Source organism: Aythya fuligula, chromosome 25, assembly GCF_009819795.1.
Source record: "Aythya fuligula isolate bAytFul2 chromosome 25, bAytFul2.pri, whole genome shotgun sequence".
In the NCBI taxonomy this organism is placed as follows: domain Eukaryota; kingdom Metazoa; phylum Chordata; class Aves; order Anseriformes; family Anatidae; genus Aythya; species Aythya fuligula.
The window spans coordinates 681,189-697,723 of NC_045583.1; the positions used below are offsets into that span (position 1 = coordinate 681,189).

General features: G+C 52.4%; 1 protein-coding gene across 1 annotated transcript; it reads left to right on the plus strand.

The window, feature by feature from the left end:
- The first annotated feature begins 647 nt into the window (after positions 1-647).
- On the plus strand, positions 648-15,548 carry RASSF5 (Ras association domain family member 5). Its single transcript, XM_032203336.1, has 5 exons — positions 648-898; positions 9,983-10,093; positions 11,513-11,810; positions 12,190-12,305; positions 13,009-15,548. The coding sequence occupies exons 1-5, from the start codon at positions 779-781 to the stop codon at positions 13,159-13,161; spliced, it is 798 nt and encodes a 265-aa protein (XP_032059227.1). The 5' UTR covers positions 648-778; the 3' UTR covers positions 13,162-15,548.
- The last annotated feature ends 987 nt before the right edge of the window (positions 15,549-16,535 follow it).

Here is a 16,535-nt window from a genome sequence, read left to right on the forward strand (position 1 = left end):
GTGTTTTCATCCCTCTGCAGTGAGGACTTGTGTGAATGGGGTTGAGGTGGTGTTTTCCTGGCTTACAACTGATCCTGCCCCAGCTGGGGGAGGCTCTGCTGGAATCGCTGCTCCCCAGACCCAGCAGGGGGGCACCCGCTGCCTCCTGCACTGCCCGGGGCTCCTGCCACCCCTGGGGAGGGTTTGGGGCTATGTCCTCGCCAAACCCCCTTTCCCCACCACCTTTTGGGGCCGCACAGCTCCTTGAGATCCTTCAGGCTTGGTCCAGGCTGGGCTTGGTTCCCAGCAGATGCAGCTCCCGGGGATGCGCTAACGGCAGGAGCAAGAAGCCAGCCCGCAGCGGCGATGGGATTTTGGGCAGCAGCCACGCGGGGGGCTTTGGGGGGAACCCGGGGCCAAGCCCAGCACCTCGTCCCTGCGTGCAGGGTGAGAAATCTTGCAAGAGGAAGCGGCAGGGCCGCGCAGCAGGAAGGGGGAGGCGATGCTGCGCGGGTGCCCCAGAGGCCGGCCCGCGGGCGCTGAGCGAGCTCGGGGGCGAAGAGCGGGAGCGAGCCGGCAGCGCTGCCCTCCATGCTGCGCGGGGAGGCGGGTGGAGGAGGAGGAGGAGGAGAGGGAAGGGTTACCCGGCGCGGCTGCCTGGTAGCAAAATAGCTGCGGCGGCTCCGGAGGATGAGCAGAAGGAGCCGTTGCAGCTGAGCGCCGGCGAGCCCAGGATGTGAGCGCGGCTCGCTGCGGGGCCGCCGGTGGTCGCTTGGCCTCTCGCCTCTGCTCGCCTTCGATGACCATCGGCGGCAGCATGAGCAGCGGGTACTGCAGCTTGGACGAAGACCTCGAGGATTGCTTTTTCACAGCGAAAACCTCTTTCTTCCGGAGCACGCCGTGCAAGGTCCCTGCCAAGGTAACAGCTCGAAAGCCGCTGTGCGGGGCGGGAGGTGGCTGTCGGTGGCCGTGCACGGCGGTCTGCAGGTGCTGCCAGGACTCCCTTGCTGTGGGGTCAGGAGCAGCGTGGTCTGGGGGGGCTCTACCTGCCTCCTGCAGGCTTGCTGCCTCGCTGGGGAAGCAGAGCTCTGCTGCAGGATTTCGCAGCCATCTCTTGCATACCAGCTCGCCCCCCTTCCCAGAGGGTCCACGGAGGAGGAGCTGACTCCAAATGGGATTTTCAGCTTTAGGGGGGCAGGCAGCAGCCCTGCGAGCTGGCAGCTGCTGTCCAGGGGTCAGTGTCCTTGACAGAAATCCACAATCTGGCCCCACAAAATACCCGCTGTCTGCGTGTATTGTACCTGTCGGGTGGGCAGTGAGATGGGGAAGTTTCAGGACCAAATCCGTCCACAAACTTGATAACAGGGGGGTGGTCCGTCCCTGGGTGTACGAGTGTGTGTGTGCCTGCCTTGGAGATGGAGAGGGCGCTTGGCTGGGCAGCGTGTGGCCCCAGGACATGATTTTTGTAATAACAGTAACACAGAAAATGCATGAAGCTGCTTTGTGTTTCAGTGTTTGTTTAAAAAGAAACATCCCCGGCGTAAACTTTGCCCCAACCAGAACTGAGCATAAAAGGAGAAGGAGAGAGAAGCCGCTGCGGAAGTGGGGGTTTTGCTCAGGAAAAGCACCCTGAAGGGCTGTGAGATGAGATCTGCTGGGGAGCAGCACCGGGGGGTGTCGAGAGGGCTCGGGGAGAGCCTGGGGACGCACAGACCCCCCTAAATCATCAGTACTGAAATGCTCCTGTCCAGGCTCTGCTATATTTGCCCGGCTGAGGCTGCAAAGTTCCAGCCCTCAGCAGGTGCTGTGGGTTTCGCCTTTCTGTGGGGCCATGGCCGTGACCTGGGCCCTTATCCCTGCAGGGCTCTCGGCCTGGGGCTGGGTTTCAACCGACTGGGAATTTTATTTTTCACTTTGAAGAAATTTTCCCTCGGGTTTAACGTGGGATATTCCGCCTCAGCCACCAGCTCCCTCTCGCTATGATTAACCGACACGTACTGCTGGGTTTTAAATGTCATTTGATGATTCATTTGTGGAGGAGATGTAAAAGATTGTGATGTTGGTACGAGATGGGCTGCACCCAGCGCTGGTTAACGCTGCTCTTAGCGAGCCCGGGCACTGCAGCTCCTCCAGCACCACCCTGCCTTGGGCTTGGGACATCTCCCTCGGAGGGGTGCTGGGGATCTGCGGTGCCTTCTTGCTGAGCTCCTCGGCTGGATGTGGTCGGCGTGGGCTGCTGGGGAAGATGGAGCCTGCTGGGGCTTTGGTGTTACGGGGAGGAAATGGTTCCTGTGCATGAAAATCTCACAGCTTGCTGCTCAAGCAGATGTTGCGCAATGGGGCTGGGTGAGGAGGGTCCCGAGCATTTCTCCAGCTAGGGGTGGAAACTGTCCTCGGGTCTCGGTAGAGGAAGGTTTGGGGCTTTGTGGCTTGCTGGGGGTGGGAGGCACAGGAGCTGGCTCCGAGAGGTTGCGCTGGATGCAGGCCCAAGCACAGGTGGACATCTCCCAGGGGCCTTGCATCACTCTGTCCCCTCATTCTTAATCCTTATCTTGCCTTTCTTGAGCAATTTCACTGAATGTGGACTGTTTCCATGGCCACAGCCAGTGCAGGAACAGCAGCATCGTGTTTCAGCCACCAGTACAGAACCTGCTTGTGGCCACCTGCAGCGGATGCCCTCTGGACCCAAACTTGATTGCCAGGCTGGGTGTCTTTGGGAATGGCAACGTCTGTCCTTAGATGCCTGGGAATCGTTCCCAAGCCCAGGATGTGCAGTGTGCCCACAGAGCCCTGAACTGGGCAGGAATTAGCTGAGCACGGGTAACTCAGGGGTGCGGGATGGGAAAGGCTCAGAGGACTCTGGAGAGGAAATGTTTTATGTGGGGCAGGAGGGGGCAGAGTGGCCTCCTGCCATTAAACAGGGGGGGAAAAGTGGAGTTTGATCACTATAATTAGAGAAATTATTTTCTTGGTTCAAATAACCAGATTAGTCTGCAAAGCCTCTTTCTAGGAATTTTGTAATTCCTTTTAATTTTCAGAACCACCAGTGCAATCACTCTCTGCTAGCAAACAACCATTTTGGATCTCCAAGTGTGACTTCATCCCTGGAGATCTATTGCTTGGCATTTTCCTGCCTCCTCAGCTGAGTGGTTTTGGTGGCTGCTGCCTGAAGCACAATTGCTCAGCGCTCTGCAAAAGCCCTGCTCGGGCCCTGCATCAACAGCTTACAGAGGGAAAGGGGCAGGTTTGGCCAAGGTGAGAAAACACAAGATGGCAAGGATGCCAAATCACTGCTGCTCTAGGACTACTCAAATTTTGGAGGAAAAAATGATAACCTACAGTACAGCCTTCTGAAAAGAGACCGATGGGGGGAGGAGAAGTGAAGCTCATCCACATAATGGAAGCAGCAGCTTGGGTTGCCCATGCACTGCTGCCAGCAGCCCTCGTGCTGGTGGTGGAGCAGGGCCATGGGATGAGCTGTGCTGCTTCCCATCCGTGGTGGCTCTGGGCAGCACACCCCTCTTGTCCCTCCTGTGTGGGTTGATTGCACCAGGTGGACGTTAGCTGATGGTGTTGGGAGCATCCTGTTTAACTAGAAGTTAAAGGGAAGGGCTGGTCTGGCCCCTGAGTAGCTGTGGTCGGTTCCCAGAGGTCTGCTGAGACCTGGCAGGTTCCTTGGATCTGTCCTGATGTGGGCTGGGGTCTCCTCGGGCTGCTCTCTGGGGATGCCGGGGGTGCCCTGACCCTGCTGAGCTGGGCTCCCCATCGGGTGCTTGCTGGTGAGCAGAGAGGTGGCAGAACAGCAGTTTCTTAGCAAAATCTCCATGGCAATCAACACACCAAGCCCGTTGCTCGCTTCTAACCTCCAAAACACAGCAGCGAGCCTTTTCCTCTTCTCTAGATGCTCCTGCATCTTCAGCCTCTTGCTTTGAGCCCCACAGGAAACAGCAGCGTTGTTTGAACTTGGCACAGGCAGTGAAAGCTGCGGTCTGTGTCTGGTGCAGGGGGAGGCACTGGGGGCTGCAGGGATGTCACAGCTCCCCGCTGAGAGCTCAGGCTGCGTTTTGGGGAGCACAAATTGTTGCGGCACTGATTTAAATGGGGATGGAGCCGTGCCCGAGCACACAGAGGGAAGACTTGGCCTCTCCTGCCTTCGGTTAGGATGGATGTTGCCAAGAACGCAGGCCAAATCCATCTCCACACTTCTGCTCTTCAATTCATTAACTGATTAGCTGGTGAGGAGAAATTAATGGGGAGCGAGCGGGCAGGGACAGTGCCCACGAGGCTGCTTTGTGACAGCGAGGGGTGGCAGCAGGACTGATGCTCTTTATCTGGAAGTGGAGCATTTCTCTCCTGGTGTCCTCATGAACCAATAACTCAAGGTCACCAAGGCTTCATAGGTGCCTGTCTTGGCTTAGAATCCCTGTTCTGAGAGCACATCACCACACTCACAGTGGCCCGTGGGGTTTTACCTCCCAGCAGCAGTCTGTCACGAGCTCATGGCTCATTAGACAACTGCAGGATTGTGGAGGGGAGCCTGGCGTGGCCAACTCACCCTTCCCAGGGCACCTGGCCTGGGCAACCCATCTGCTGACCATCAGCTCCAGTCCTGTCTTGTAATCGCTGTTATTTCTTACAGTTGAGGAATAATGCTGGTTATAGAGGGGGGAGCGTGTTTGCAGCATGCTGTGATGGCAGGAGGAGGACGTGGGCTCATCTCTCTGCATTTCTGCAGGCGCCCTGGGCTCAGTCCTGTGCCTGCATCTTGGTGCACCACGGCTGGGTGCAGGCATTTTGTGCCACTCCATGCCCAGGTGGCCAGCGAGGCTCTGTCCTGGACCCCACGGGCTCAGCAGCACCCACCAGGGTTGTTATGGGGAGGTTGTTTTGTTCTCAGCTTGTTTCATCCTGTCCCGGTACAACAGGAAATGTGGCAACGGTTGATGGTTACTAGCTTCTGTTTTTCTCCCTTCAGCCAGAATTGCATATTCTGCACCAGAAGCTCTGCAAAACCAGAGGTCTGGGTAGGTTTGTGAACTAGCAGACCTCAGCGCTCGGTGGAAGGAGCAGCACTCCTTCCAGGCTGTGTCTGTCCCACCGCACGGTCACCGTGTCCCCCAGGGGCCCAGAGCAAAGCCTCGCTCCCACCTCGCTGGGCTGGAGCTCGTGGCTTTGACCGCCCTCCCCGGGGACTGCTGCAGCCTCTGCCTGGGGTGTGCAGGAGCAGGGCGAGCTGGCGGGGCTGCTGTAGGATCAGTCCTGTGCTGTCGGTGGGGTGAAACACCAAGATTTCTTTTTCTCTGTGAAGATTTCTTTTTCGCTGTGCTGCCTTGTTGCAGTGTTCCTCCAGCTGACTTTCATAACGCGCTGCAGTCTTCCTTCTAAAATCAGAGCAGTTGCAAAAGAATCGGCCCAGCTGCTTTCCTAGCCCTCTTAAATGCTAATGGAGTGGCAGTGGTAGCTTCTGGGTTGGTTTTTACACCTGACGTGGAAGGGGACGAGGGGCTCGGGAGCCCCGTGCTGTTCCTGAGGGACATCTCCGAGCTGTGTCCCAGCAGGGCAGCGCTGCACGGGGCCGGTGGCTCTGCACAACTGGAGCCGTGCTGCGGTGGGCATGGTTAAACCCCCTTTGCTTAACAAGAGCAAATTAATTCTGTACCAGCTGTGTGGTGACTTAGAACGTGAGTGACCCTAAGAGAACGCAACGTGGCCATTTGAACCTTTTTCTTTTTCAATTACAATTGTGTGTGGAAGGAGAAGGCCCACCCCGTGGCACACTGATCTTGTAAATCCTTGGGTCTGTGACATCCAAGAGCTGGAGCCCACTTTCCTGGGGGTGATCCTCCCTTTGGGGCCAGCCTGCCCAGGGCAGGTCGGGCTGTTGGGAGGCAGCTGGGTGCTGGAGGCTGTGCTCTGAGCTTGGCTGCAGCCCCTGGAGTAGAGGGTGCTGCTCTGGGAGCTCTCGCGTGTGGCTGGCCCCGAGGTCTGGGGACATTTTGACGTACGCCTGCGTTGGTCAAAACCCGTAGATGAGGCGTGTGACTTACGGGCAGCGTTACTGTCTGGGTGTGCTTTCCTGGGCTCTGGTTTTGCAGGGGAGGGAAGCTGGAGGATGTGCTGCGGGCCTGGCTGTGGGGTTGTCAGTGAGACCTGCAGGGTGGATGTGATGTGGTGCTCGAACGGAGCCATCGTCACCGTGGTCTTGAGCCAGGCTTCCTGCTCCCTCTTCTGCGAGTGAAGTGGGTTTGCCTCAAACACAAGCACATAGAAGAGAAATTAACTGGGGCTTGGGTGTTCTCATGTCTGTCTCTGAAGTGCTGCGGGAGGCTGGCTCCTCGTTGGCTTCTCGGTGGGTGCAGGGCATGAAGGTGCCTTTCCCTGGGGCACAGAGCAGCCCAGCTTGTGCCTGCTGTGAGCCCTGGGGAGCAGCCGTGGTCCTGGCTGTGCCCTGCATGAAACCGCTGGCATCCACGTGCACCTTGCTCGAGGGCTCGTAATTGCTGGCACGTCTTCATTTCCTCCACTGGAAACATCACGGGGAGGGACTGGCCCTGCTGGAGAGGAGTGGATTGCAGTGACAGAGGCAGACTCAGCCGATCCGTTTGCTTTTGCTGTGCACGTCTGGAGGGATGCTGGTCTGCGCCGGGTTGTGTTTGTGCCACGGGTGAAGTGCAGCATGCACGGGCTCTGCATGCAGCGTGGTCGGGGCAGCTACGAGGCTGTTTGCAGACAGAAGGATCCTGTCCTGGGCTCTGCTGGCACGGGACTGGCCTGCTGCATGCTCAGGGCTTCCGAGTGCGCATCTCTTAACTGGAAAGGAAGCTTCTTGATTGTATTTTTTTCCCTAATGCCACTTCAGATATTCTCTACCCTTTACTCTTTTCTAATAGACTCCCATGTCAGCAAAACACCTGTGTGCAACTATTTATTTACAGTCAGTAGATTGCAGTGAAGCCTGAGTCTTTTGATAAATTGGGGAGTTGAAATTGCCTTTATGATGAATGGGTGTTGATGTGGGATTGTTAGCTGCTGCAGCAAAGCCCTGCTTTGGTCTCTGCTGGGCAGTGAACAAGGAGGAGAGCGTACGACAACGTGAGTGTTCCTGCACTGGGTCACTGCCACCGATCTGTGAGATCTGTGTTTGGAGGTTTCTTGTTTGCCAGCCTCAAGCAGAAATTGTGAAATCTGCTTTGGAGAATTGCTTGAATGACTTCGGGGCTCTCCAAGTCCCGAGGCTGGAGCCATCTTGCCAGATTGCGATCAAGAAATTTCATTTGTCCTGGGCTCAATTCTCCTCCTGAAAGAAATACCAGGGCTAGCCCGGGGCGATGCTGGCTTCTGTGCAGTGTGCTTGTGTGGCAGGCTGCAGCCCCGCGGTCGGTGCCTCCCTCCGTGTCCACATCTGGGGGGGAAAAGCCCCAAATCCTGGAGAGTGGGGCTGCCAGGGAGGAGCAGGGCTCTGCTCCCAAATTGCTTTTTTCCCCCCTCTTTTTTCTCCCTTTGGAGGTTAAAGTCTTCGTTTTGAGCCTTTCCAGCCTCGCTAGCACGTCCCTTCACGCTTTCTGCTCTCCGTTAACGTGAACTTCTGAGGAAGCCCACACAAAATATGGGATTGCTGCTCGCGGTTGCAGGCTGCATGGGCTGCGATGTATTCATAGCCTGTCTCTGGGGAAGGCGGTGTTTTATGGAGAGGCAGCAGAGCTTTGCAGTGTGAAATACGGCCCCTGAGCGTCTTCCAGGACACACGCAGGCTTGTTCACAGCCGCTGCAGACCTGGGATGTGCTTGCAGGGGCCTCGAGCAGTGGGGATACCCAAACTGGTGCAGACCCCGAGGCAGGAGCTCTGTGACCGCTCTGCGGTGGGCTCAGCCCTGCCCTAGCAGCAGGTTTTTTCCCCTAGGGAGACCCGTGGGCACCTCTGGGCTTTCCTGTGTGGCTGGGGAACTCCTGTCCTTGTTTAGCTCCATGAGTTTCATTTTGTCTAAGTCCTGGCTTCCATCTTTGTGTTGTAAGAGCCACGAGCTCTGCAGCAGGCTGCTCTGGGTTTATTTTGAAGGTGGACTTTTATCCAAAGAGCCTGCTTCAGGCTTGTAATCGCAGTACCTGGGGGTGGGATGCAGGGAGGTGACCCCAGAAGCCCCATGAGCCGGGGATGTTACAGCAGCCCTGTCTCTTCAGCCTCGTGCCCTGGGTTTCCATCCCCTCCTTGCCCCTTGCTGGTGGTGCAGGCACAGCTCCAGCACCTGGGGACAGCCCCAAGCCTCAGAAGACCCCGCAGCTTGGGGTGGGAGCAGGCAAAGGCCCTGCCTGGATGTGCAGCCACCTACTTGGTGGCTTCCCGGTGGGATTTGGGGACAGTCATCGGCTCTTGTGCTCCCTCGGCAGAGCCAGGCACGCACAGGCACTGTCTCACCCAGCTCCACGTGTGGGATTTTGTCCTGACATTTCATTTTCAGGTGGCTCATGGGCCTTTACAGCTGGTGCTGCGGTGTTTTGGCATATGGAAGGTGGGAGCAGTGCCCAGGCTCTTGCTGCAGACCGCTACAAACGCTACCACTGCGGGAAGCCATCCGCAGCTCCCAGCACCTCAGGAGCCCCCCAGCTCTGCAGCAGAGCCTGGGGGGGCCTTGGGCACCCATGGGGCTGGCAGCAGCAGGCTCTTTGCTGGCAGCATCCCCAAACCCATCTGCTGCCCTCCTGCTTGAACGCTCCAAACGCTGGGCTGCGTCTGGGGGGGCTGAGAGCCGCCTCTCCGTGGCAGGGCTGTGTGCTCCTGTTACTCTTGGTGGCATTTCCACGCGCAGCCTACAGGCTAACCCCACCAACGCGCCAAATCTGTCGCTTTGCTTCCCAAAGGAAGCTCCCCAAACCCTTGGTGAGCAGCAGGCGTCATCCTGCAGGCGAGCCCACACGCGGGCAGACGCTGAACAGCTTCTGACACGGGCTGGGCTGTGGTGGCTGGGTTTGGGGTGGGCAATTTATTAGTCATGCTGCTGGCTTGGCCTGCTGCTGATGTGACTTTTATTTTTTTATTGCTTTGAGCTGTAATTTCCAAAGCTTTGGACAATAGCAGCACATCGCTTGGAGGAGGAATCCAGCAGAGGTTTAACTTCAGGTTCTGCCTGGGTGAGCCCGCTGAAAGCTCGTTCCTGGAACACCGCAGGCTGCTGCGGGGCTGCCCGGCTCGGGTCGGCAGCGCGGGGGAATGCTATAAATAGGATGTGATTTTTCAGCTGCATCTCAAGCAGCAAAGAAATGCTCGGCAGGTGCGGGTGGCTTTTTTTGAAAGCAGCTTTTAGAGGCTGAATTCTTCGCCCTGCTGCGCCCTGCTTTGTACTGGGATGTTGTTACTGCCCTGTGCCTCCATTTCCCCCTCCGTACAGCAGCAGTAAGGCTTCCCCCCAGGAGGTGGGGAACCATCGTTAGTGCTTCCAAAACATTTATTCATCTTTCTGCAGCTCAGTGTGGGGGAGCACAGAGCTGCCTGGGACAGTGTCTATCGGTCAGACCCAGCTTTTACCAGGCTGTAACTCCTGGTCAGGGCCGGGCTCTGCAGGGAGCAGGGATGTGATGTTTTGTGCTGCTGCAGCTCTGCAGGAGCTGTGTGCAGGGTCCAGGCTCACCAGGCACTTCTGCTACAATCACTGCCTGACCCTGTTTCTAATCCCTTACAAGACCCGGCTTTCACACTTCGGCACTGTAAGAGGAATTAGTAGCAAGGCTCTCCACCAGCAGAGCCTCTGTAGCTCCACGGAAATGGCTGTTAGATAGATAGACAACTGGTGGGTGCTCCTCTAGAGGAGTGATTTGGGGCAGGGATCTTTCTGTCCCTGCACATGAACCCTCTTGGCCATAGGAACCATCTCCACCTGTGCCATCACTGCTCGCACAAGCTCAGGAGCTGTGCGGCATCTTTGTGCGTTTCCCAAGCAAGAGAGGAGCTGAACAGATGTGGGGTTATTCCATATATCAGCCAGCTAAAGCCCGTCTCCTCTCCTTTCAGAATGTAACAAAAACAGTAGAAGAAAAACCTGAGCCTCCAACCGTCGAGGAGATCAAGAAGAAAATTGAAAAATACAATGCAAAAGTTACAAACTGCTTGTTGATGAAGCTGGTACGTATTGCTCTGTTTGGGCTGCATGCAGAAAGACCGGTGCTGATTTCTCAGGGCTCTGGACTGAGCCTAAGGCAGCCTCCAAGGCCAGAGTGCTCGTGGCTGTAGAGTTGTTCATGTCTTCCTCACTTGACCTGTGTTTTCTTCTGCTCTGTGCTGCTTGGATTGCCCCCTTTTTTCTTTTTTTTTTTTTTTTTTTTTTGACTGTTCTGCCCTATCTCAGTGGGGGGAAATTCACCCAGTAATCTCTGGCCAACACGTGCTGCCATTGACTTGCAGAGGAGGGTGGGGATGAGTCATGGCAGGACTCCGGCTGCAGTTCAGCAGCTGTCCTGAAGTGAGTTTAGCGGCACGCAGCCTTTCTAGAAACAGATTCTTTTCTAATCTGCCACCGCCATGCTTCTTTAAGCAGAGATCTAAGAACCACAGTAGTTGCGTTGCATTTTGAAGCTTTGATAGTGAGCTTGTTTATCAGCACCTGTAGGCAAAGCCTGGGACAGGTAGCGAGGAGGACAGGAGGCGGCCTGGTTTACAGACCAGAGTACCACCAGGCTTCAGATGATCTTACAGAGTGTGGGGGGGAAAGCTTCATAAAGCACGAACTAAATTCTAGAACTTCTAAGAATGGCAGCTACGTAACTTCCTGGTGCTTGCTAACATCTAAAAAAAAATAATAATAATAATAAAAATAATATTTAAAATAGTCAATCTTAGAACAGTTTTATTTGTGAAAGCTGCACAGTGAGCTCTGCTGGAATGTCTCGCCTAGTGATTTTGTAGCCCTCATAATTTACAGGAGTAATTTGGGACCCAAATGCTTACTCTTGAGGTACTTTCCTTGAAGCTTGGTACAAGCACAGTTCTGGGACTCGATGCATGCTGGCAGCCCCTTTGGTGGGAGCACAGGCTCCCGGCTCCTGGCATGGATCACTTGGTTTCGTACTGCCCGGCACCACAAGGTGACAGCACATAGACAGGTGGGGAGGGAACTTGTGAGATCCCATCGAACACGAGGGGGTAGAGCCCTTCCCAGAGGTTTCAAATCCTCCTTGAAGTGCAACTGCAAGTGACATACAATGGTTTCCATTACGAACTTGTAGCAGCGTTGATTTTAAATACGAGACGATAGCTCAAACATGGGAGGAGATGAGTCACCGCGGAGTGGAAGGAACAGGAGGAAGTCGATGGTGACTAACCCTAAATTACTAGTTACTTTTTACACGATTGCTAAAAAACCCTCAAACCCATTGCAGTGCTGAGCAGCAGAAAGCACCTCAGGGGCGGTGGGGAAGGAGGAGGTGAGCTCGGCCTGGCCTGCAAGGCCCTGTGGTACCTCATGGCCGTCGGTCAGTCAGGTACCTCATGTCAGTCTGTCCGGTACCTCACGTTGGTCAGTCACAGCAATGTCCTTTGCTTCAGAATGAGGACGGGACGTACACCGGCTTCATCAAAGTGCACTTGAAGCTGCGCCGCCCCGTGACGGTGCCGGCAGGGATCCGGCCGCAGTCCATTTACGATGCCCTCAAGGAGGTGAACCTGGCGGACATGACGGACAAGAGGACGTCCTTCTACCTGCCGCTGGACGCCATCAAGCAGCTGCACATCAGCAGCACCACCACGGTGAGCGAGGTGATCCAGGGGCTCCTGAAGAAATTCATGGTGGTGGATAATCCCCAGAAGTTTGCACTTTTCAAGGAGATGCGGAAGGACGGGCAAGGTGAGTTTGCACCCTCGGAGCCGCCAGCTTTCTGAGGGCTGATGGGTTTTGCTTGCTACGTTGTGATTCAGAAACATGGTGAAAGCATCCCTCCAGGGCTCAGTGGTGTGGTGGGCGGGCTGTGGCTGCATTTCAGATGGATAAACGGCCTGACCTTGAGAGCTGATGCTGCTAAAATTAACAGGGAATTATTAATTATCAGAAATGGGCTGAAGTCATGTAAGACTGAACAGATTGTCATAGATCTCTGATGGATGCTCAACTGCTTCTGCTATGTTTCTGAGCAGTATGAACCACTTCTCTAGTCCAAATTAACCTGCTGAGCTCTCTCCTGCCCTGGCACCTGAAGGCTGATGGTGGATGTCTGTTCCCATTGCAGTTCTCTTCCAGAAGCTCCCTCTCACCGAGTACCCCTTGTACCTCCGGCTGCTGGCTGGCCCTGACACAGACGTGCTCAGCTTTGTGCTGAAGGAAAATGAAACAGGGGAAGTTGAGGTACGTCTGTGACTCTTTGCCTTGGTTTTTATGTGAGTGTTTAACAGTGGGCAATGGGACAGACCCCAGACATTTACAGCAGTCAGTGCAGGCTGAAGTGCTGGTGTGTGGTTGCTTCTCTCCCTCTAATGCTGTTGGTTTTACCACCTAAAATGCTGAGTTTGATACCAGCTGCTCTCCAGAGTTATCAGCTGAATGGACTTGCTTTAAAATATATATATATATATCTTTTGGTCATCTATTGCTCCTAAATTTTGATCTCAAAAAACAACCTAGAGCTGTGAAAATCCTGAGACCACTTCTGATGGCCAAACCATGCTCTATTTACAGAACCATGCAGTGCTGTCCCAGATTTAACCCTCAATAATTAGATTAGCTAAACACTGTGATTAGTAATCCACTAATTTAAATAGAAGTCCAGGACACTTGGGTAATACATTTGGCTTTAGGCTGCAGTAAAGCTCCCTGCCAGGATGAGCACAGACATCGGTGGCCGCAGCATCCTGCAGGACCTCCCCTGCCCACGGGACTGGGCTGCAGCTGGTGAAGGTGCTGCAGCAATGCTGGCTGCCGAGGAGCCACAAAGCAGTGTTTATTAAGGGATCTCAGCTCTCAGCTGAGAGCTTTGTTGCAGGAAAAGCTACAAAAGTAATAAGGTAAATCACGTGTGCTCACTTTCTCTCTGGTTTTGCTGATTCTGCAGTGGGACGCGTTCTCCATCCCAGAGCTACAAAACTTCTTAATGATACTGGACAAAGAAGAGAAGGACAAAATCCAGCAAGTGCAAAGGAAGTATGAGAAGTTTAAACAAAGACTGCAACAGACCTTGAAAGAAGCCGGAGGAAAGCCTGGCTAACTTCTCAGGAGGCACTGGGAATCAGACTAAGCTAGATGTTATTTTTAAAATTAAAAGACACTTCTCAGGACACCTTCTAGTGGTCACTTTCCCCATTCATCCTTCCATTAAGGACTGGCACACAGCACTCATAAAATGAACATACTGTATTTTCTTCTTCTGAAACCTCTTATCACAGGACCAGAGCCAGTCAGAGAACGGGAAGCCTGTTTCAGAGCTGTGGCCGTCAACAAACCAAGCCCAGCTGCTGGTTCGCTTTTCAGTTGTACCATCAGATGAAGAAGCTTCGTGGAAAATGCTGAATGTTAAACCCAACAGGAACATCTACTGGCTAATTGTTCTAAGCGGGGTAAAACTTGCTGTTCACGCTCCTCCCAGCAACTTGCTTGTTCTTGTTCTGAGGTGCTGCAGCTGCGTTGTGTGTGCCCGTGTGGCTGAGTTCTCATTTCTTAAGTAGAGCGCAGGAAGCAGCAGATGAAGTGGAGGGGGTTGTTGCACCAAATCACGTGGGTGTTGCAGCTCTAGCCCCTGCCAGACAGACTCGCTCAGGGCTCAGCCGGCCAGTGAAATGTAAAGTCGTGACACGATGGCAGCTGCAACACCCCAGCAGTCTCTTAGTAAGTATTACTGAAACTTAGTGACATTAATTCCAGGAAAAGTCATCCATTTCGATTCTAATTAATTTCGTTTTGCAAACAGACTTGAATTAAAGCAAACATCCCTGATGCTTAGTTAAGTTAGCCTGTATTTTACTGGTTTTCTATGCTGTAGGAATTGGGACCTGTGTTTTAAAAAAGTGTTTGAAAAGCGTGAAGATGTGGGCATGGGATGATAGTTCTGTATAGAACACTTAGCAATACATATCCAACAGACTAGTCCAGGGAAGCTCAGGAACTTTCACAAATCAAACCCCTTCTGAGCTACAAACAGGTCTGACACCAAGGGAGAGGAGCTTCGACCGAGGCCAGTGAGTGGAGGTGGTACCATGAGCACAGGCTGCCTGTGCGAGAAATCCTTAGCACCAGGAAGAATAAGGGAACTATTAACCTCAGCTGCTTTCCTCCCATCACCCTCTTGTACCATGCTTCCTCTTGCTAAACCCTCTGTGTGCTGCTCCCACCTCTCCAGTCTGTACCACGCCGTGCTCTCCCTCCTTGGGCCACTGTGTGCTCATCTTCCCTCCCTCCCTGCTCACAACCGGTGCTCTTTCTGCATGCACAGGAAGGTTGCCAGGTTTTGCTCTGTACTTGGAGCTAGGAGGAAGCCTTTCCCCCTTGCTCAGTGCTCCCAGTGTCTCCAATGCTTGTGCACTTCCCATCCTTCATAAAATCCTGTAGCTGGAGTGTCAGCTACTGCTGCAACTCGAACCAGAGATCCTGATCACTGAAGTACAAGGAATGCTACAGGGATGCCAATCCGATAAAAGATTTTCCCCATGTTTACTTTCAGTGCTTTGCACTGAGCACATTGCACACAGCCAGGTTCAGTCTTCCCTCTGTTTACACAGGACACAGCAACCAAGTGTAAAAAGAGAAGAGACCGTTAAAAGGAGCTGGAGCATGTGAAATGTTTCATACTGACTTGATGAACCAAGTGTCCCTGTGAGCTCCCTGTCACAATCCCACCTACATGAAGTGGGAAGGGAGGGAACGGGTTATTAGGTAACAGTTGTGATGGAGACAACTTGAAAGAGTCTAAAATTTACCTCAGTGCCTTTTATTTTTTTTCCTTAAGTGTGAAAACTTTACATTTGGGCTAAGGAAGATTTGGAAGGGGCTTTTGTCAAGACGCCTTGTCAGTGCTCCCCCCGGTTACCTGAAGTATTGTTGTGATGAGGCTGCTTTTGTCCATAGGGAGAAGAGGAATGGTTGTATTTCTTTCTGCGAGGTGACTGTTTGGCTTTTTTTTTTCCAGGTTTATACTTGAGTATGTTTGTTTATAAATTGTAAGGGAGCATAACTGCATCACGTAAAGCCTCTCAGTTTGTATAAATGCCACTTCGTGCAAGCTTAGTTCCAGCTTATATCTTAGTCAGTAGTGTAAAAGGGTTTGCAAACAGGGCTCCAGCCTCTGGCATGCAGTGCAGGAAGGGCCTCCCAGCTGTACTGTAATCTTTACCCAGATGACCTTTAACAATATGGCAGCAGCCCAAATAGAGCAGCACTTTTCCAGCTCTAGGGCTGTCTGCCCGTTTGTAAGACTTACTACTTTGCTATGTACTCGTGAAGTATTCAAATAACATTTATCTAGTGCTTCGAGTCTTAAAAGCACTGTATAAATACTTCTGTTCAGTCAAGAGCAAGAAAACTGCAGAAACCGCCATTGGTTCTGAGAAGCAAGATCCAGATGTTTGTTTTTAAATCCCTTATCTTTCTGGCTAAAAGTTGCAAAGATCTTTTTTCTTTTTTTTTTTTTCTTTCTTGTTGCTGTTGTTTTCTATTAGAGTTCTGGTGACTATCTCCTTTTCCATTCCTGGAACCCAGCATGTCTTTGAAATTTTGTAGAAGGCATGGCTTCTTATGCAATTACCGTGAATGCTGCTGAAAACCTCCTGCAAAGGGGAGGGCTGTTTCCTTTGTTTTTTTTTTTTTAAAGATATGGGGCATTTGAAATGGTAGGTACTGAAACTCAAAGTCTCAACAGTCAGTTGAGCTGTGTCTAGGACAGGCATATTGGGCCCCTTCCTTAAAGCGCAAAATACTGTTGGCAGTGCCTTTGGTTAGTATATTGTGTTGCCTAGTTCATGTGAATTTATTTTCCATGTCTATTGTAAAACATGTAAAATAATGTGTATAGAATGGAATAGCAAAGCTTCTATGGCAAAGTGAAATGCATTTTTTGCAATGCTGTAATTTATTTTTATTACTCCCTAGTAATTCTATGGCATTTTTAAAAAATGTCCCACTTTCAGCTTTTTTGAAGGTTCTGAAAATCCTTATTCATATGCAGATGGTGTAAGAGACAATGACAATAAAACTGTCAATAATTAAAAAAAATAATAATAATCTCTAACTTATTTTTCTGGCGTCTTCCTATGGTACTTCCTTTACTGAATCTAAAGGGAAAATATAGGACTCCTTCCTAGAAGTGAATTTAAATATCTTAATCCTACTATAAAGTGTTTAAAGTCTAAGTTTCAGCTAAAGCAGTATGGAACATCTATTCCTGTGAAAACAAAGCGTCCTATCAATTGCCTTAGTACTTTAGATGGCTTTGAGAGAACTATTACCCGTGATAAACTACTGTTAATGTCATACATAAAAATGTATTTACATGTGAAAATAATATAAACCATAAAAATCCAGCAAATAAGAGTTCATTCTCCCTGCTGAAATGCCTGGTGTTAATACCTGGAAGTGTTTTAAAGGATAAAA

Coding starts and splice junctions, on each gene's coding strand:
- RASSF5 (XM_032203336.1), top strand. CDS start 779: ATGACCATCGGCGGCAGCATGAGCAGCGGGTACTGCAGCTTGGACGAA. Junction 899..9,982: donor CGTGCAAGGTCCCTGCCAAG/GTAACAGCTCGA, acceptor CTCTCCTTTCAG/AATGTAACAAAAACAGTAGA. Junction 11,811..12,189: donor GATGCGGAAGGACGGGCAAG/GTGAGTTTGCAC, acceptor TTCCCATTGCAG/TTCTCTTCCAGAAGCTCCCT.